The sequence below is a fragment of the Dendrobates tinctorius genome, unplaced genomic scaffold (genome assembly GCF_039654945.1).
Source record: "Dendrobates tinctorius isolate UK_male_01 unplaced genomic scaffold, ASM3965494v1 ptg000102l, whole genome shotgun sequence".
Lineage (NCBI taxonomy): Eukaryota > Metazoa > Chordata > Amphibia > Anura > Dendrobatidae > Dendrobates > Dendrobates tinctorius.
This window is the reverse complement of record NW_027361770.1, coordinates 35,108,828-35,131,588: the sequence shown is the minus strand read 5'-3', so window position 1 is coordinate 35,131,588 and position 22,761 is coordinate 35,108,828. Positions and strand designations below refer to the sequence as shown.

General features: G+C 42.0%; 1 protein-coding gene across 2 annotated transcripts in view; it reads right to left on the bottom strand.

Annotated features, from left to right (window-relative positions):
- Positions 1–22,761, bottom strand: part of LOC141099767 (NFX1-type zinc finger-containing protein 1-like) — a 486,056-nt gene that overhangs the window by 51,193 nt on the left and 412,102 nt on the right. For both annotated transcript variants that reach the window (XM_073587805.1, XM_073587806.1), the window contains one exon: positions 1,901–1,996. In XM_073587805.1, coding sequence (XP_073443906.1) covers positions 1,901–1,996 — 96 coding nt within the window. The remainder of the gene's footprint in view (positions 1–1,900; positions 1,997–22,761) is intronic.

Sequence of the window (22,761 nt, the reverse complement as noted above, 5' to 3'; positions counted from 1 at the left end):
GGGCAGCATATGGGGGCATAATCTATGGAGCATCTTATGGGGGCAGTATATGGGGGCATAATCTATGGAGTTTCTTATGGGGGCAGCATATGGGGGAATAATCTATGGAGGGTCTTATGGGGGCATAATTTATGGAGCATCTTTTCCACCCTAGGCTTATACTCGAGTCAATGTTTTCCCAGTTTTTTGTGGCAAAATTAGGGGGGTCGGCTTATACTCGGGTCGGCTTATACTCGAGTATATACGGTAGTTGTTGAGTGGGGGTGTTGGAATATGTTTGGTGCAACAACTCCATTCCTGTCTATGAGTGTTTAGTTGCTAGATTTTTATGCTGCTCATAAAGTTAGAACAAAAAAATCAAAGAGGCTCACACAGGTAGAGCATGTGACTGTATTTCCTGTGTCTATGTATGGAAGATGAAGCCGCCTGCTGCAGATGCTGCACAGATAGAGACACATAAATGATTTATTCCTGATGTATTAAGCTTATCATATATTGTTCCTGAATAAAGAAGCTCTGTTGTGACGCACTTGGAGAGTATCCTGAATAATCCGCTGCCAACACATATGATGGACTAAAAAACTTCCTGAAAGTAGTTTTGAATACTTTGAGGGGTACTAATTGGGGGCCTTCAGACATATAGGCCCTTCAAAATTACATCAAATGCGACATGGTCTCTAAAAATATTTTGTAAATTTAATTGAAAAAATTTTTTTAACAATTGCTGCTAAACGTTTAAGCCTTCTAACATAAAAAATACATTTCAAAAAATTAAAACAAATAATTTACACTGGCGCTATCCACCTAGAAAGGATAAGATGGGGACCTCAGATGCAGCTGGTGGCAAAGCAGGTTTTGTATAGGTTCCTGTTGATGAGCTCTGCTAAAAAATTAAGTATAAAAGGTCACCCCGCTATGCTGAGGTGGAAAACATGTGAATTGTTCACAGTTAGCAGCAAAAGTTAGTAATGTTAACTTGTACTTACCGTACTTATGCTAATGTTGCTGTTATATGCTTGTGGGATCAACGAGTATAGGATGTTGTCATCGGTTGTTTAGTGATGCTGATAAAACAATAGTATTAGGCATGTAAAAACAATACACTAATTTGGGGTTGCCTGCATAAGTGCAAATACCAAGGCAGCTAGTTGATCCACTTACTTGTGCAGTTCAGTTTGCTCATAAGCCAATGCGAGGTAGAGCTGGTATAGGGAGCCGAGATTAGCAATCTGGTTAGGCGCTGCGGTGGACAGTGCAAATATAAGATCGGCTAGAATCCTAATTGTCAGCTGCTAAAGATAATGATACAAAAGTATGTACGTATAATATCCACTAAACTTGGTTAATGTAACCTACATGCATGTACTAGCAATAAATATTAGTCGCTGTCAAATGACACTTACTTGTTCAGACAAGGCGTGTGTGTGTGCAAGCACAGGAAGCCAAAAATACTAGTTGAATAAAAGTGCTGCAGTCTGAGGTGCTAGGTATAACAGCAACATTAGAATAAGTAAGTACAAGTTAACATTACTAACTTTTGCTGCTAACTGTGAACAATTAATATCTTTTCGACGTCAGCATAGCGCGGTGACCTTTTATATTACACTTCAAAAAATGGATATTGAAGTAAATTAGGTATATTGTAAAGTATAATTATTAACTATTTTGTGTGGTATGACTGTTTTAAATTGCATACAATTCACAAAAGTCTGAAAATTGTGAATTTTTCATGAAATTTTCAGTGATTATATAAAAAAGATAATTTTATCAACCTAAATTTACCACTAAAATAAAATACAATGTGTCAGAAAAAGTTAACATCACGTAAAGTAAGTAAAGAAAATGAAAATGAGGTTTCATTATATGTAATGCTCTATAATGTCCTATTCCAATATTTTACCTTAATGTTTTCATAGGTTAGCACTGAAGCATGGTTCTCCAGCTTGTCATAAATGTGAGGCGTTAGCAACTGAGCAATTTCTGGTCTCATGCGATGCTGAAAATGAGAGGGCATATTAGTGTCAGTGAAAGATTATGCACTATGAAATTTACTGTACTTCACAACCTGAAGCAAAGACAAAAAATAACAAACTGTTAATACAATGGATCCAATACGCAAATATTTTATGTTATTACATATTTTACTTGTGTAGAGTTTACACGACATACAATACACAAATTAAAATTCATGGGACTTAAAGAGTATCTGTCACCAGTTTGAGCATGTTAAACTGGCCACATCATGGAATAGGGACTATAAACTTTAATAAAAAAAAGTTTACTATTTAATATCTTCATTGCAAAGATATTAGCTTATAAAGTTTAGGTTAAAATTTATGTTTAGTTAAACTGTGTGTTTCCAGAGATTTTTCTCTGGGGTGTGTACTTCTTCAACTGTTTGACGCTGACCAATCATAAAAAGGAACACTCCTCATAATAGCTTAGAACAAGCTTTCTCCTGTGCGAGACATGTAATGACAGACAGTCTGCTCTTCTGACTGATCTTACTGGAAGGAGAATTTTGTTTCAAAGTGCCTGGGTGTGCTTACAGCCACTGCTTACAGTATAATGAGCAGTGCAGTGAGCAGTGACTGTAGCATGTTCCCATGAATTAAAACCGGAGAAAAAAAAAGTTAAAAGTTAATTTATTCCAGTAGCAGCATTTTCAGCAACATGGCCTCTATCTGCAAGTAATTAGTGTTTTCAATGCATTTTTTTATTTAAACAATAAATACAGGTACAGAAAAATAAGCATGCAAAGCACTGATTATAAATCAAACTGACATATTTCTATCTATCATGTTTCTCTATCTTTGAACATCTTTAACCCCAAACAAGATCGCAGCATTCGGAGCTGGCGCAGGGTTGACAGCCCCTCTGCCTTTGGATCGGAGACCCCGCGGCGTGACGCGGGGTCCCAATCATTGCCATGGTGAGCGGATGTCGTCATGACGACATCTGGCTCACCAGAGCTAGGAAACTTGGGAAACTTGTTGATCATGCATATTTCATGCATATTTAGCGATGCAAAAATAATTATTTTTTATATAAAATAGTTTTTATTATATAATAGCACCAAACATAAAAAAACAGTAAAAATGAGGTATCTCTGTAATCGTACTGACCCACAGAATAAAACTGCCTTATCAATTTTACCACACACGCAATGGTATAAATGCCCCCCACAAAAATAAATTCATAAATTGCTGGTTTTTGCTCATTCTGTCTCCCAAAAATCGGAATACAAAGCGACCAAAAATGTTATGTCCCCGAAAATGGTACCAATAAAAACGTCAGCTCGTTCACAAAAAACAAAACTGCAAAGTTTTCCACCGAACAAAAAGTGCAATAACACGCGATCAAAAAGACGAATATAAATAAACATGGTACCACTGAAAACGTCATCTTGTCCCGCAAAAAACGAGCCACCATACAGCGTCATCAGCTAAAAAAAAAAAAGTTAAAGCGATGCAAAAATAATTATTTTTTATATAAAATTGTTTTTATTGTATAAAAGCGGCAAAACATTAAAAAATGATATAAATGAACTATCGCTGTAATGGTACTGACCCGAAAAATAAAACCGATTTATTAATTTTACCACATGCGGAACGGTGTAAACGCCCCCCCAAAAAAAAAAAATTCATGAAATGCTGGTTTTTGTTCATTCTGCCTCCCAAAAATCGGAATAAAAATCGATCAAAAAAGTCACGTGCCCGAAAATGGTACCAATAAAAACGTCAACTCGTCTCGTAAAAAATAAGACCTCACATGACTCTGTGGGCCAAAATATGTAAAAATTATAGCTCTCAAAATGTGGTGATGCAAAAACTATTTTTTGCAATAAAAAGTGTCTTTTAGCGTGTGACAGCAGCCAAACATAAAAACCCGCTATAAGGCCTCTTTCACATGTCCTGATATTTCCGGTACCGGAGATGTCAGTGTCAGTGTGTGTAATACTTGTGGCATGCGTGTGCTGCATCAGTACCACAAGGATGAGTGCCAGGGAAGAAGCATTACAGTAAGCCCTGTTCCCCAGCGCCGGGTGCTGAATACGGCTCTCATCATTCTCCCCTGCTCTGCCGTCGATCGGCGCGAGCAGGGGAGAATGATGAGAGTTACATTTAAGTAATAAAAGAGACAGCAGGCAGCGGCTGATGGGACTATTAATCCCATCAGCCTACCCCTGCTGCTGCTAATAACAGTGGGAAGAGTATTGGCCTGCACTCTATCCTAAGGCGAGGTGCCGATGTAATGGATCCTGAGGATCCCAAGTCCGAAAAAAACAAAATTCACCGAACACACTATCTTGTATGTGATGCTAAATATTTATTACAAAAAGTGATAACAGCACAAAGAAGCGCAGAGAAAAGAATTCTTTTTGGAGCGACAAAAAACAATTGTGACGTTTCGGCCTATCCACGGCCTTATCCAGTACGTCGCTGTAAAGAAAAACAAATAAGTGTTGTGTTCACATAAACAAGTGTTGTGTTCAAGGTGTCTCATTGTATGTTCGAAACGCGCATATCTGCACAGAGATTGAAGCTTCAGAGACTGGGAATTCTGTGGAAACTGTTTGGGTAAGAATACAAGGACAGAACAATGGAAAGGACACAATTGTAAGCATTTACTACAGTCCACCTGTGCAAGCTGAAGATATGGATGAACTCTTTATGCATCATATGGCCAAGTTCTCCAAAAAATATGACATAGTTGTCATGGGAGATTTCAACTATCCAGACATTTGTTGGGAATCTCTCTTAGGCAAAACTAACAGGTCAAGGAAATTCTTATCTTCTCTTGCTGACAACTTTATCTTCCAAAATGTAGGGGAGAAAACAAGGGGAACTGCTACCTTGGATCTAATCCTTATAAACAGGGAGGAAATGGTTGAGGAGGTAAAAGTGGCTGGGACCCTAGGAGGTAGCGACCATGCTATTTTAGAATTTTGGATAACTAGAGGAGGAAGATCTGTGAAGACTCAGACGTCAAGGTTAGATTTCAGAAAGGCAGATTTTAAGGGATTCAGAAAGAGAATTGGAGGGATCCAATGGCTGGATATCCTTAAGAACAAAAATGTCCAGGAAGGATGGGAAATCTTGAAAAATGAAATTCTCAAAGAACAATTGTTAACAATCCCGAAAAGAGGGAATAGGAAGCATTTAAGGAAACCAGGATGGATGAACACAGAACTTAAGCACATGCTAAAAAGGAAGAAAGAAATGTTTATAAAATGGAAAGAGGGAGGCATATCTAAAGAAGAATATAATGCTGTCTGCAGAACTTGCAGGGCACAAATCAGATTACTAAAGCTGACAATGAATTGAGGCTTGCAAGAGACGTCAAAAGCAATAATAAAGGATTTTGGGGATATGTCAAAAGTAAAAGAAAAATTAAAGATGCTATAGGATTTTTTCAGGATGAAAATGATGAAATGGTAAGACAGGATGTTGAGAAGACCGAACTTTTAAATTCCTATTTAGCATCTGTTTTCTCTCAGAAAGGAAATGTAACATCAACTGTTCTTCACTGTCCTATTAAGGGAATAGAAGAATCCAGGATATCTATAAACAGAAAGATAGTGAGGAAACACTTAGCTAACCTAAATAAATTCAAGTCTCCAGGTCCAGATGAATTACACCCTAGAGTACTGAAGGAGATAACAGAAGAAATTTTTGAACCCCTCTCCATAATCTTTGAAAATTCTTGGAGAACAGGAGAAGTCCCAGAAGACTGGAGAAGAGCAAATGTTCCTATCTTCAAAAAGGGGAAGAAGGTGGACCCAGGCAACTATAGGCTGGTGAGTCTGACTTCTATACCAGGAAAGATCTTTGAACAAATTATTAAACAACATTTATGTAAGTACCTGGATAAGAATGAAGTAATTAAACAGAGTCAGCATGGGTTTGTAACTAATAAGTCATGTCAAACTAACTTAATTTCCTTCTATGACAGAATCACTGATTGGGTGGATTAGGGAAATATAGTATATCTTGACTTCAGCAAAGCATTTGACAAAGTATCTCACACAATCCTTATTGAAAAAATGGCTCAGTATGGAATGGACAAGGCAACTGTTAGGTGGATTCATAACTGGCTTAGTGATCGGACCTAAAGAGAGTGGTCGTAAATGGCTGCACATCCAGTTGGAAGAATGTCTCAATTGGGGTACCACAGGGCTCTGCCCTGGGCCCTGTATTGTTCAACATCTTATCAACGATTTAGATGAAGGAATTGAGGGTAAACTTATTAAATTTGCTGATGACACAAAGCTAGGAGGGATAGCTAATACTAGAGAAGAGAGAGGATTCAAAAAGATTTAAATAAACTGGAGCAGTGGGCAGCAACTAACAGAATGGTTTTTAACAGGGAAAAATGCAAAGTACTACATCTGGGCAATAAAAATGAAAAAAGCATATACAGAATGGGAGGAATAGGGCTAAACAACAGCACATGTGAAAAAGACTTGGGTATACTAATAGATCACAGACTGAATGAGTCAACAGTGTGATGCAGAAGCAAAAAAGGGAAATACAATTCTAGGATGTATTAACAGAAGCATACACTCTAGATCACGTGAAGTCATTATTGCCCTCTGCTCCTCTTTGGTCAGACCTCATCTGGAATACTGTGTCCAGTTTTGGGTGCCACATTTTAAAAAAGACATCAACAAACTGGAGCAAGTTCAGAAAAGAGCGACCAGAATGGTGACCGGTCTGCAAACCCTGTCTTATGAGGAAAGGTTGCAGGATTTGGGAATGTTTAACTTGCAGAAGAGACTACTGAGAGGAGACTTAATAGCTGTCTACAAATATCTCAAGGACTGTCACATTGTAGAAGTATCATCTTTATTCTCATTTGCACAAGGAAAGACTAGAAGCAATGGGATGAAACTGAATGGGAGGAGACACAGATTAGATATTAGAAAAAACTTTTTCACAGAGTGATTAATGAGTGGAACAGGCTGCCAGGGGAGGTGGTGAATTCTCCTTCAATAGAAGTCTTCAAACAGAGGCTGGACAGACATCTGTCTGGGATGATTTAGTGAATCCTGCTTTGAGCAGGGGGTTGGACCAGATGGCCCAGGAGGTCCCTTCCAACTCTACGATTCTATGATTCTATAAACAAGTGTTGTGTTCACATAAGCACGCAAGTGACTAGATATTAAAAAATAAATAAAATAATGCCCACAAAGTATTCCACATAAGTAGCAAAGAACATAAAACAAAATATGATATAATTGGACAACATTGTTCATAGGCAAATATAGTATATACTATATAAAGTCAATTAATGATGCAATATGGAAATAACAGAGTCATTAAGTACCAACATTGTCTAATAAACAAAAGAAAATAGCCCTTAAGGCCATGTTATACATAGCGACGCTCCAGCGATCCCGACAACGATACGACCTGGTAAGGATCGCTGATATGTCGCTAAATGGTTGCTAGTAAGCTGTCAAACACGCAGATCTACTCAACGACGCAGCAACGATACGGCGATCCTCGACGGTTGTTGGGACCTTGTCACACAGCAGCTATTCTGACGACACAGGCCTCGATAGACGTGCTTCAACGAGGTCGCTCGTCATTGTTATGGCGTCAAACACAGCGATGAATGCTGGCCAGCGGGACACCAACGATCAAAAAATGGGCTAGGACATTCGAGCACGATCAACGATATCGCAGCGGGTACCCGATCGCCGCTCTGTGTCACACGTAGCGAGATCGCTGGCGAGGTCGCTGTTACGTCACAAAACCTGTGACGTTTCAGCGATCTCGCTAATGATCTCGCTATGTGTGAAGTACCCTTTACTGTCAGTAGCTTGACTTGAGGAATCATACAATTAATCTGTGTGGAGAAGCTCCAAAGTTCATTATGGTGTTGAGAACAGGCTATAAGGAGATTATCAGTAGTAAGGAGATTATCAGTAGTAGGGAGATTATAAGTGTGAACAGGGAGATTATAAGTGTGAACAGTGTAATTCGTAAAGAACCCAGTATAACGTATAGAAATACCTGTTGTCCTCAATAGGTGGTGTGCTGCAGTATGCTGTAGGAATAAACATAGCCGGGGGTTACTGAGGGTTAAAATGTTGTAAAAGGGTAAAGTGCTTCCACGGGATAGGAGAAGCAGGAAGCTCATCTGCATATTTCCGGTGCATTCTGGGAAGAGGAGAAAAGTCGCCTTAAGATGATCGATCGCTGGGACTTGCCGGGTCTCGCTGTTTGAGGACATCGTAAAATCCGCGCGCCATTTCCACCCATCATAGACTGCATCAGCAATAGCAATATGGAAGAGAAGAAAATCCACATGGTCACCTGCAACACATGCTACATGTTTACGGATCTTCCGGCCCAAAAACTCAACTTTACCTGTCAGAAGTGCAAACTCTTAGAGGAAAAGGTGCAGGGACTGAAAGAAAGAATAGCAACATTGAAGGTAATTAAAGAACATGAGGACTTCTTGGATGAATCAGAAGCAACCATTCAGGATTCGGAAAGTGAGAAAAGCTTCAGAGCACATACAGAGGCTGAAAAGTGGAGCCATGTGACGAAAAGAAGCAAACGGATCAAGTGGTCATCACCACCCACACAGCTTAGCAACCAATATGAAGCCCTCATGCTGGAGAACGAAAATGGCACAGCTCAGGATGATACCATATCTACAAGAGAAGACACACTATCAACAACTAAGTTACTCTGTCAACAAAAGCGGAAACAAATGACACTCAAAAACACTCACGAGCAACAAGCAGTGCGTCCGGAAAGAAAAGAAGAGTGGTAGTTATGGGAGACTCACTACTAAGAGGCACGGAGGCAACTATCTGCAGGCCGGGCATAACCACACGAGAAGTATGCTGCCTCCCAGGAGAAAAAATCAAGGATGTGGCCAACAGGATACCAACTATCCTCAAATCCAAGAACGACTACCCATTCCTACTGATACATGTAGGCACAAACGACACGGCAAGAAATGACCTACCTACTATCTGCGAAGACTTTGAAATTCTGGGGAAGAAAATAAAGGAACAGAACGTACAGGTTGTTTTCTCATCGATCCTCCCAGTCAATGGTTATGGCATCAGAAGATGGAATAGGATACTAGAGGTGAACAACTGGCTACGGCGGTGGTGAAGGCAGCAAGGAATTGGATTCTTGGACCATGGCGTGAATTACCTCTATGATGGACTTCTCGCAAGAGAAGGGATACACCTCACAAAACCTGGGAAACACACATTCGCCAGAAGACTTGCCACACTCATCAGGAGGGCTTTAAACTAGAAGAAGAGAGGATGGGAGGAAAATCAGCAGACAAGAACATGCAGCAGAAGGACAAACTAATCAAGGATACTAGATGTGGTAAAGAGGACCCAAGACAGGGTACTCAGAAGGAAGCTAAGAAAGAGGAAGCAAAACTTCTTTCCTGCATGCTGACCAACGCAAGAAGCCTGACCAATATGATTGAAGATCTGGAGTTGGTAATGTATGAGGAAAAATATGACATAGTAGGAATAACTGAGACATGGTTAGACGACAGCTATGACTGGGCGGCTAACTTGCAAGGATATGATTTGTTTAGGAGGGATCGTAAAAAAAGGAAAGGGGGTGGAGTCTGTCTATATATAAAGTCCACTTTAAAGCCCACACAAAGAGAAGATATACAAGAGGGAAATGAAGAGGTGGAGTCTCTATGGGTGGAGATACAAGGAGGGAAAAGTAATAAAATCCTCATAGGAGTTTGTTATAAGCCACCAAATATAACAGAAACCACTGAAAATGTATTATTGAAACAAATAGACAAAGCAGAAAATCACAATGAGGTGATTATTATGGGGGACTTCAACTACCCCGACATAGACTGGGAAGCTGAAACCTGCGTATCTTAGAAAGGAAACCAATTTCTGTCAGTGACCAAGGAAAATTATCTGTCACAACTTGTGCAGGGCCCAACTAGAGGGACAGGCCTTCTGGACTTAATTTTAAGCAACAGGCCAGATAGAATAACAGAAGTACGAGTTGATGGGTACCTATGAGCACAGAAAATAAATGGGAAATATTTAAATCAGTTTTACACACCCACTGTGAGCTAGCCATACCGTACAGAAATAAAAGGGCTAGGAACAGGAGAACACCAATGTGGCTAAATAAGGATGTAAAAAGGGCAATAAATAACAAGAACAAGGCATTTAAGAAGCTAAAACAAGAAGGCAATGAAGAAGCATTAAAAAGTTATAGAGAAAAAAATAAAATGTGTAAAAAACAAATACATTTAGCAAGAGTGGAAACTGAGAGACTCATTGCTAAGGAAAGTAAAACAAACCCCAAACTATTCTTTCATTATACAAACAGTAAAATGATTTAAATTGATGGTGTCGGCCCTTTAACCCCTTCCTGACATCCGACGTACTATCCCGTCCATGGGACCCGGGCCCCTATGCCCATGGACGGGATAGTACGTATACCGCGATCAGCGGCGCCCACGTGGTGAGCGCCGCTGATCGCGGCCGGGTGTCAGCTGATTATCACAGCTGACACCCGGCACTATGTGTCAGGGGCAGTCACGGACCGCCCCCGACACGTTAACCCCTTGCACACCGCGATCAAACAAGATTGCGGTGTACCGGGAGTTAAAGGGAAGCATCGGCAGGGAGGGGGCTCCCTCCGTGCTTCCCTGAGCCCCCCACGGCAGCGCAATGTGCAGTGCTGCTGCGGGGGGCTCCTTTCCTCCAGGCCCCCGAATCCAAGATGGCGACGGGGGCCTTCGGGGGCCTGGAGGAAGCTGGCTTCCTCAGTGCCTGCAAAGCGCAGGCAAGAGGAAGTCTTCTTCAATGCCTGTGACAGATTGCTGATCTGTCACAGTGATCTGTGATGTGACAGATCAGCGATCTGTCACAGAACAGTGATGTCCCACCTGGGACTATGTAATAAAGTAAATAAAAAAAAAGTGTAAAAATAATTTAAAAAAAATCGCCAAATAAATTAGTAAAAAAAAAAAAAAATATTCCCCAATAAATTAATTTTTTGAAAATAAAAAAACCCCAAAACAATAAAAGTACACATATTAGGTATCGCCGCATCTGTAACGACCCGCCCTATAAAACTGTCCCATTAGTTAACCCCTTTAGCGAACCCCTTAAAAAATAAAAATAAAAAATGAAGCAAAAAATAATGATTTATTATCATACCGCCAAACAAAAAGTGTAATAACGCGCGATCAAAAAGACGCATATAAATATCCATGGTACCGCTGAAAACGACATCTTGTCCCGCAAAAAACGAGCCGCCATACAGCATCATCAGCGGAAAAATAAAAAAGTTATAGCTCGCAGAATAAAGCGATGCAAAAATAATTATTTTTTATATAAAATAGTTTTCATTGCATAAAACCGACAAAACATAAAAAAACGACCTAAATGAGGTATCGCTGTAACCGTACTGACCCGAAGAATAAAACCGCTTTATCAATTTTACCGCACGCAGAACGGTGTAAACGCACTCCCCCAAAAGAAATTCATGAAACGCTGGTTTTTGTTCATTCTGTATCCCAAAAATCGGAATAAAAAGCGATCAAAAAATGTCACGTGCTCAAAAATGGTACCAATAAAAACGTCAACTCGTCCCACAAAAAATAAGACCTCATATGACTCGGTGGGTCAAAATAAGGAAAAATTATAGCTCTCAATATGTGGTGATGCAAAAACTATTTTTACAATAAAAAGCGTCTTTTAGCGTGCGACAGCCGCCAAACATAAAAACCGCAATAAATAGTAAATCAAACCCCCCGTTATCACCCCCTTAGTTAGGGAAAAATAATCAAATTAAAAAAAGTATTTATTTCCATTTTTCCATTAGGGTTAGGGTTAGGGCTAGGGTTAGGGCTAGGGTTAGGGCTAGGGTTATGGCTGAGATTAGGGTTAGGGGTGTGTTGGGGTTCGGGTTGGAGTTAGAATTGGGGGTTTCCACTGTTTGGGCACATCAGGGGCTCTCCAAATGCAACATTGCGTCTGATCTCAATTCCAGCCAATTCTGAGTTGAAAAAGTCATATGGTGCTCCTTCCCTTCCAAGCTCTGCCATGCGCCCAAACAGTGTTTTACCCCCACATGTAGGGTATCAGCCTACTCAGGACAAATTGCAAAACAATTTTTGGGGTCCAATTTCTCCTGTTACCCTTAGGAAAATAAAAAATTGGGGGCAAAAATATCATTTTTGTGGAAAAAAATGATTTTTTTATTTTCACGTCCAAGCGTTATAAACTTCTGTGAAGCACTTGGGGGTTCAAAGTGCTCACCACACATCTAGATAAGTTCCGTGGGGGGTCTAGTGTCCAAAATGGGGTCACTTGTTGGGAGTTTCAATAGTTTAGGTACATCAGGGGCTCTCCAAACGCACATGACACCCGCACACCATTCCATCAAAATCTGCATTCCAAAATGGCACTGCTTCCCTTCCAAGCCCCGACGTGTGTCCATACAGTAGTTTTCTCCCACATATGGGGTGTCAGCGTACTCAGGACAAATTGGACAACAACTTTTGCAGTCCAATTTCTCCTGTTACCCTTGGGAAAATGAAAAAAATTGGGGACTAATTGATCATGTTTGTGGAAAAAATACGATTTTTTTATTTTCATGCCCGGGCATTATAAACTTCTGTGAAGCCCTTGGGGGTTCAAAGTGCTCACCACACATCTAGATAAGTTCCTTAGGGGATCTCGTTTCCAAAATGGGGTCATTTGTGGGTGTTTCCACTGTTTAGGTACATTAGGGGCTCTCCAAAGGCAACATGACACCCGCAGACCATTCCATCAAAGTCTGCATTCCAAAACGTCACTACTTCCCTTCCGAGCCCTGACGTGTGTCCATACAGTAGTTTTCTCCCACATATGGGGTGTCAGCGTACTCAGGACAAATTGGACAACAACTTTTGGGGTTCAATTTCTCCTGTTACCCTTGGGAAAATAAAAAAATTGGGGACTAATTGATCATGTTTGTGGAAAAACTACGATTTTTTTATTTTCATGCCCTGGCATTATAAACTTCTGTGAAGCCCTTTGGGGTTCAAAGTGCTCACCTCACATCTAGATAAGTTCCTTAGGGGGTCTAGTTTTCAAAATGGGGTCACTTGTGGGGGGTTTCCACTGTTTAGGTACATTAGGGGCTCTCCAAAGGCAACATGACACCCGCAGACCATTCCATTAATGTCTGCATTCCAAAACATCACTACTTCCCTTCCGAGCCCTGACGTGTGTCCATACAGTAGTTTTCTCCCACATATGGGGTGTCAGCTTACTCAGGACAAATTGGACAACAACTTTTGGGGTTCAATTTCTCCTGTTACCCTTGGGAAAATAAAAAAATTGGGGAATAATTGATCATGTTTGTGGAAAAAATACGATTTTTTTATTTTCATGCCCTGGCATTATAAACTTCTGTGAAGCCCTTGGGGGTTCAAAGTGCTCACCTCACATCTAGATAAGTTCCTTAGGGGGTCTAGTTTTCAAAATGGGGTCATTTGTGGGGGGTTTCCACTGTTTAGGTACATTAGGGGCTCTCCAAAGGCAACATGACACCCGCAGACCATTCCATCAATGTCTGCATTCCAAAACGTCACTACTTCCCTTCCGATCCCCGACGTGTGCCCATACAGTAGTTTTCTCCCACATATGGGGTACTAGCACACTCAGGACAAATTGGACAACAACTTTTGGGGTCCAATTTCTCCTGTTACCCTTGGGAAAATAAAAAAAATGGTGACTAAAAGATCATGTTTGTGGAAAAAATACGAATTTTTTATTTTCACGCCCGGGCGTTATAAACTTCTGTGAAGCACTGGGGGGTTCAAAGTGCTCACCACACCGCTAGATAAGTTCCTTGGGGGGTCTAGTTTACAAAATGGTGTCATTTGTGGGGGGTTTCCACTGTTTAGGTACATCAGGGGTTTTCCAATCACAACATGGTGTCCGATCTCAATTCCAGCCAAAAACGTCAAATGGTGCTGCTTCCCTTCCGAGCCCTGCCATGCACCCAAATAGTGGTTTACCCCCACATGTGGGGTATCAGCGTACTCAGGACAAATTGCACAATAACTTTTAGGGTGCTGTTACCCTTGGAAAAATAAGAATTGAGGGTGAAAAGATCATTTTTGTGGAAAAAATATGATTTTTTAATTGTACGGCTTTATGTTATAAACTTCTGTGAAGCCCTTGGGGGTTCAAAGTTCTCACCACACATCTAGATAAGTTCCTTAGGGGGACTAGTTTCCAAAATGGTGTCATTTGTGGGGGGTTTCCACTGTTTAGGTACATCAGGGGTTTTCCAATCGCGACATGGTGTCCGATCTCAATTCCAGCCAAAAACGTCAAATGGCGCTGCTTCCCTTCCGAGCTCTGCCATGCGCCAAAATAGTGGTTTACCCCCACATGTGGGGTATCAGCGTACTCAGGACAAATTGCACAATAACTTTTAGGGTGCTGTTACCCTTGGAAAAATAAGAATTGAGGGTGAAAAGATCATTTTTGTGGAAAAAATATGATTTTTTAATTGTACGGCTTTATGTTATAAACTTCTGTGAAGCCCTTGGGGGTTCAAAGTTCTCACCACACATCTAGATAAGTTCCTTAGGGGGTCTAGTTTCCAAAATGGTGTCATTTGTGGGGGGTTTCCACTGTTTTGGTACATCAGGGGTTTTCCAATCGCGACATGATGTCCGATCTCAATTCCAGCCAAAAACGTCAAATGGCGCTGCTTCCCTTCCGAGCTCTGCCATGCGCCCAAATAGTGGTTTACCCCCACATGTGGGGTATCAGCATACTCACGACAAATTGCACAATAACTTTTAGGGTCCTGTTACCCTTGGGAAAATAAAAATTGGGGTGAAAAGATCATTTTTGTGGAAAAAATATGATTTTTTAATTGTACCGCTGTACGTTATAAACTTCTGTAAAGCCCTTGTGGGTTCAAAGTTCTCACCACATATCTAGATAAGTTCCTTGGGGGGTCTAGTTTCCAAAATGGGGTCACTTGTAGGGGGTTTCCACTGTTTAGGTACATCAGGGACTCTCCAAACGTGACATGGCGTCCGATCTGAATTCCAGCCAATTTTGCATTGAAAAAGTGAAACGGCGCTCCTTCCATTCTGAGCTTTGCCATGCGCCGAAACAGTCGTTCCCCCCCACAAATCAGGTATCAGCGTACTCAGGACAAATTGCACAATAACTTTTGCAGTCCAATTTCTCCTGTTACCCTTGGTAAAATAAAAAAAATTGAACCTGAAGTATTTTTTTTGTGAAAAAAAGTTAGATGTTCATTTTTTTTTTAAATATTCAAAAAAATTCCTGCGACGCACCTAAAGGGTTAATAAACTTCTTGAATGTGGTTTTGAGCACCTTAAGGGGTGCAGTTTTTAGAATGGTGTCACTTTTGGGTATTTTCTATCATATAGACCCCTCAAAGTGGCTTCAAATGTGATGTGGTCCGAAAAATAAAATGGTGTTGTAAAAATGAGAAATCGCTGGTCAACTTTTAACCCTTATAACTTCCTAACAAAAAAAAATTTTGGTTCCAAAATTGTGCTGATGTAAAGTAAACATGTGGGAAATGTTAGTTATCAAGTTTTTTGTGTGCCGTATCTCTGTTATTTAAGGGCATAAAAATTCAAAGTTGGAAAATTGCGAAATTTTCAAAATTTTTGCCAAATTTCCATTTTTTTCACAAATAAACGCAAGTTATTTGAATGAAATTTTACCACTAACATGAAGTACAATATGTCACGAGAAAACAATATCAGAATCTCCGGATCCATGGAAGCTTTTCAGAGTTATTACGTCATAAAGGGACAGTGGTCAGAATTGTAAAAATTGGCCCGGGAGTTAACGTGCAAACCACCCTTGGTAGTGAAGGGGTTAATGTGGGTATGGCAGCGCTCCCGCGCTCGGCCTCCTGGCTGTAGTAAAAGGTGTTCATGTTTATGGACCTGTTATATATGGAAAGGGGTATGTATTGCTATATTAGAATCAGGGTAGTATACAGAAGATTATTATCATCAAGGGAATAAGATTGGATCAATTGAAAATTAGTAAAAATAGTGTGGGAAGTCACTACAAAGGTATGGGGTGTCCCTACTGTCACACCCCCGGACCCAGACCCTTACCTGGGGTCTCTGCCCCCCTGGCGCATCCACCGGTCTGCTCCCACGCCGCTCCCCGTCTGCCTTTTCGGGGTCACGGTGCGTCAGAGGTACGCGCATGCGCGCTCGCCCTTCCTCTGCTGCAGAGCATCTTGGGAGGTCGTGACCTGGTGGCTCCGCCCCATCATAGCGGCGCCCACCGGGTATTTCTGTTCGGCGTCTCTGCAGGTAAGATGCCTGTTTGTCGCTCTCGGTGGTGCCTGCATTCTTTGCGCAGCGTCACTCCTCGTCTCTCAGGCCCCTGCATCCTACTACCAGTGTGTTTTGTGTCTCTGTCCTGTTTGCTGCCTGGCATTTCCGTCTCTTGCCTGCCTGCCCTTGATCCCTGTTCTGTCTGCCCGTCCTGCCTTGACTGCTCCTTCGGTACCTCTGCTAGCCCATCCTTTGTCAGCGTTTCTGTCTGCCCTTTCCTTTCTGTCAGTTCAGTGTCCCTGCTGTGCCTAGCAGCTATGTGTCTCCCATTCTCATTTGTGTCCTTCTTCCCTTTCAGCATCTGGCCCCAGCCTGACCAGGCTTTCCCAGTCCATCTCGCCCTCCATAGTCCTCCGTTCCACCGTCTTCTGGTCTACACCTTCTCTCCGTCCTCACCCCGGCCTTCTTCAGACCCCCTCCGGTATACACCCTAAGTCGCCCTTTGGTTCCAGCCGTTGTGGTTCCATCTCCCTTGGGCCTGCCCCTAACACTCCCTGTATAGGGGATGGTCATCACCTGATCCGCTCACCCTTGGGGGCTCTGGAGCCACGACCCAGAGGGTCCACTTCCGGGTTCCTCCCTAGAACCCTAACACCTATAACATAAAATGATTGTAATGAATGCTAATAAAGGGTGAATAATGGAGTAACATTATATAGTAATCCATGTATGGGTTACTGGACAGCCTGTGGGGTAGTAATTACACTCAATCATGACACCAACTGTATTCCATTTTTAGACTCAATGGTTATTAAGGATCATAATGGACAGCTCACTACTGACCTCTATTCTAAACCTACTGACTGTAACAGTTTGCTGCACTTATCCAGCTGCCATCCCAGGGCAATTAAAACAAGCCTTCCTCGTTCACAGTTCCAGAGGGTCACACGCATTGTTTCCGATAAAAGGGCATTGAACAATAGATTGAGTGACATGTCAAATAAATTTAGGGAGCGAGCTTATCCCAGGACCTTACTTGAGAAAGAAGCATTCAGCGTTACCTCAACACAGACTCCCCCATCCGATTGAGAAATAATACCGACAGAGTGCCTTTCGTACACACTTACCACCCCATTATGCCTAAAATCCAAGCCACCATTAGAAAATATTGGCCTCTTCTGAGTAAGGCATATCCTGAAATCGTAGCATTCAAATCACCCACACTCATGTGCACTAAGAGACCCCCCCAATATACAACATAAACTAGTGAGGGCAGATTTGGGAAGTTCCAACATATCCACCACACAATGATTTCTAGGGACCCGTAGGAATGGCACCTTCCCTTGCCTAAGTTGTGCGGCATGGTCTAATGCTATTAAGACTGACCATATCATGCATCCCAGGACAGGCAAATCTTACCCCACAAAAGGCTTTTACACGTGCGACTCCAATTTTGTAGTGTACGTGGTCAAGTGCCCCTGTGGGCTATTATATGTAGGTTAATAGGAAATATGCAAATGAACCCACTATGCGCATTAAAATGTGTCCCTCTGGACTTGAGAAAGAACTCCACTGCCTGTAATCCCTTATCATGGGGAATGCTACTATATAAAGCCTTGACGTCAATAGAGGCCAAAAGTATGTTATCGTTGAGTGACATATCCTCAATCTTTAATAAAAGATCCGAGGTGTCTCTGATATATGACGGCAAAGCTGTAACAAATTGGCATAATACTTTATCTATATAAATACCACAATTTTGGGAGATGGGATCATTCCCTGAGACAATGGGACGTCCCGTCAGCGGAGACAGACCCTTATACCCTGTGGTATTTATGGTTCAGGGTATGTTCTCCAAAATGCATTTAAAGAGGCAGAGATGAGTACAAGAAGTAGCCTCTTAGGTCCTAAGGAGAAATAAATGTACAAACAAGTACGCATTATTGGTAGCTATGACAGCTGCTCGTGGAAAGTTCGTAATATTATCAACAAATACTGGGGTTTCTTAAAAGCCGATAGTGAGGTATGTGAACCTTTACCGGATGTACCTGCTATTACTTATAGGAGGGGGAGCTCTATTGGGGACCAGTTGGTGCATAGTCTATACACCCCACCACCTAAAAAGGGTACCTGGTTGGGCAGAAAAGCTGTTGAAACCTTCAAATGTGGGGGTTGTTCTTTCTGCAAATTTATTGAAGTTGGAAAAAATTTTTCTAGTGTCTCAACGGGTAGACTGTATCAGAATAGGCATTTTGCTAATTGCAAGACAAGTGGAGTGGTCTATTTCTTTAAATGCTCCTGCCCACTAAATTATGTGGTCAAAACAAAAAGGGAGCTGAGAAGATGCATTGGTGATCACGTGGGTGACATTCGGCATGCCAGGGATACTCCAATTGCCAGACATATCCGAGACGTGCACCATGGGAATCTTGACTCCTCTTTTTGCATGATTGAGGTTGTCTCACCATCGGTGCGCTGTGGTGACTGGAATAAAAAAATTCTGTAAAAGGAATTAAAATGGATTCATAGGTTGGACACAGTAACCCCAATGGGTCTAAATGAACAAATGCAATTCAGTTGTTTCTTATTAATAAGTCAATCCTTATACATTTCTTCTGGTTCCTTAATGTCTTTCGCCTAATGGACTTAAAATTATCCGTGGCCCTTTCACACATATCGGCCAAAATGGGTCATTGTGCTTACATCTGTTCTCAATCAAGAGAAAAACGTATCCCTTGCTTCTCCAAGTATCTTAGTGAGAATATGATTATAATAAGGAGTGCATCAAGTGACTTTTTCTGTGACCCCGCTATGAAGTTGTAATAATGTTCCCTTATCTTTGTATTATTTGCCCCTGAATATATTTCATATAGTTTTTAATGGGCACTGGTACACTTTGACTGACTGATCAACTGATATGTATAATCATGTGCATGTAATACAATTATGGCCATATTGATCCTTTGAGAAATATTATATTTATTCTGGGTGGCTAGTAAGAGGATGAGTGCTATAATGACCGGGATTATAAGTGCAATATAATTTGTTCACTGCTAAAACATTGCCTCCGATATATATTATTAAGAATAGAAAGATACCGTAAAATTGGGCAATGTGGTGCTTCTATTATTGTAAAACACATGTATATTTTGTGCGTGCGTATTTCTTGATTATAAAACGCAGGTTATTTTTGAGTATGAATACTGTGGAACGCATGGTAGCGATGGGCATGTGCAGATGATACATGATTCCCGGGCATGCGCTGATTACACATATCTCTATCCTGCGCCTTAAGCACTGTGACATTTACTTCCGGACATGCGCAGATGTACAGCGCTATGTGAGATACACCGCCTCATTCTCTTCTAGAAACCAGAAGTTCTTTGCATTTGGAACGCATAGCTGACACACATGCCGTGTCAGCTGACTAGCTATAGACATACAACGCTATGTGAGGTATATTACATTCTGGGCGTTTTATAGAAACCGTAAACCGGAAGTTCTTGGAATCTGGAACACTGAAGTGACACGCATGCCGTGTCAGCTGTTTAGCCCCCAGCATCTATAAATGGTTGACAGAAGGTCACTGACTTCAAGCATCATACCAGAGGAGGGGGCTGACCCTAATTATCCAGCATTATTCTTCATATCTCACGTGCATCTTGACGACTATACGTTATGCTTATCAAGAAGGAGAACTATTAGTTATCTAGAAATACAAGATTTATTTGAGATCATCAAGAAGAAGAACCATTGGCCATCTAGAAGCATGTTTACATAGATTTTTTTCATCATCAAACCAAGAAGATTACATTCTGAACATTCTCCCTCTTTCTCACCTACCTGTTCAATCTCTATCACACCCCCTGCCACTAACTATAGGGCCCTGTTATGAATGAGTCACCGTAGGAGGCAAAAACAGAAATACTAGCTAAGTCCAGAAAACCAGAGAAGTTGGCAGCTATCGGATTGCAGACCCCTGAACCTAACAACAACAACTAGCAGTAGCCGTGGGGGGTTCCTACGGTGCCCTAGACCCCTCGATCACAGCCGGAGAACTACATAGCCTAAAGACAGAAAGGGAAATCTAAACTGCCCCAGAGCAGACCCCAAAGCAATAGGCAGCCCCCAACATATAATGACGGTGAAGCAAGATGAAAAAGCACTCACACAGATAGAAAGATAGGCTGAGCAAATGATGGGGCCCAAGCTAACTAAATAGGACAGGATAGAAAAGCTGCTGTCTGCAATCCGCCAAAACCCTCTCAAAACAAGAGCCAACAGACTGATATGGAAAAAAGCCCTGAAGACGCTAGGCTTCAAAAAGACTATATCAGTACTCAGGTATTTTCTGAAGACAGAGCACAAAGGAATTCAGCTCACCCAGCAGGGAAAGGCAGAAATCCAGAAAAACAAGGCAAAACAAAACCAAAACACAAATGCAAAAAGCAGAGCAGAAAACTTAGCTTTTGAGGAGCAGGAATCAGACTGGTCTCCAAGAATCCCTCAGAGAAATCACCCGCAAGGCAGAAGGGCGTCGGCTACCTTATATCCAGTCAGCAATTCCAGTCACCCAGTCATCATCATTCTGCTCAGGTGCTTTGTAATCAGCCTCACTACCTTCCTTCACCAGAAGAGGGAGTTCATCAGACCTCAATGGTGAAGGGGAAAATGAACTCACAACAGGGCAATATAGCGTGAGCAGGGAGAGCCGTTGTGGAGTGGGGCCGCTACTGCGGAGGTTATAGGGTGCCAACCTCTGATGTCAAGTAGGGACATACAGGCCAGTGTAGGGATAGGCACCTCCCTATGGTGTTTCATCACTTTTAAGGTATGATGTGATTTTGGCTATTAATTGTCTAATTTTGTTTTTTGGTATTTGATTAATAAAGATTGGTGTTTTTATATAAATAGAAGAGATAACTGTGAGCTGATTTGGATTGGTCTCTTACTGAATTATTTTTTGAAACTGTGATCCCACAGCAGCTCAACCCGGCAGGGAACGCAGCTCAATGACTGAAGGTAACCTCTATGACATCACCCTTGGTTACTGATGCTGCATTCCCCGCTGGGCTGAGCTGCGGTGACTTTGGTGAGATCCCCGCTAGCACCGTGAGCCATGAGTGCTCACTGTGCTAGCGGGGATCTGATCGCAGCTCAGCCCGGCTGGGAAAGGAGTTCAGTGACCGAAGGTAACCTCTATGATGTCACCTCCGGTATATTATTGCTTTTTTATTTTATTTTTATTACAGGAAATTAAGGGCTTCGCTTGGATTAGCCGTGGCTTTAAGTATGGTTTAACTGAGATTAATAAAGGAGTCTGTGTCATTTTTTTTCAAATAAAGGACTTTATTCTGGGTGTCTGTGTCTTTATTTACAATAGAACTATAGGATTACTAATGGATGGGTGACTTATAGACCTCGTTACTACTAAGCCGTGGGCTTGGTGTCGCCTGAAAGGTGACATCAACCCCACAAATATTACCCCACTTACCACCACTACAGGGCAGTGGGAAGAGCCGGGCAAAGCACCAGAATTAAGGCTGGTTATCAAAAATAGGGGGGACCCCACGCCATTTTTTAAAATTATTTATTTAAATAATTGAAAAAAACAGCGTGGGGATTACTCTATTCTTGATAACCAGCCTTGCTGAAGCTGACAGCTGAGGGTTGCAGCCTCCAGCTGTGAGTTTTCTCTGGCTGGTTATCAAAAATAGGGGGAACCCACGCCATTTTTTTTATTTAACTACCGTATTTATTTACAATGCAGGAGTGGCAGATGAATACTCCCTGTTAGGAAAGGCAGAACGCACTAAATAAAAATAAATAATAAAGTGCGTTCGTGGCTCGGGGTCCACCATGCAGTAGGTGTAACAACCGCTGCTGAGTGATGACAGAGGAGGAATATGGCGGTATGATGCACACGGGTTCAACTTCACCCGGAGTGTGCAGAGCGGGCTCTGTTCACACAGAGGTGCCGCAACAAAAACATACAAAACACTGAACCTGTTAGTGACAAAGGCTTCAGGTAGCATACAAAACGCTGAACCTGTTAGAGACACAGGATTCAGGTAAATGCACACACGGTATCTGGTCACAGGAGCAGGACCCAAGACAGGGGAGCTGCGTCCCTCTAGACCTACCGTGTGTGCGACGTCGCTGCTGCGAACGACAAGAAGGGCTGCGTAGGACACTGCTGCTAAACGACAAAGCCAGATAGCAAGTGCGATGTCGGACACTAGCGTAGTGGTGCAGTGAGCACAGTGGCTTAAGGCTTGCCACTGTCAGGAACACCGCACTGTACTTGCTCACTGAGCCAGTGCGCGTGTCCTGAGTGTCAGGATCCTGTCAGCGCCGGCGTGCAGCCTCCGCTGAGCAGGGACTCACTCGCACTGTAGGGGTACCGGGGTCAGGTACAGCCAGAAAGTACCGATGCACAGG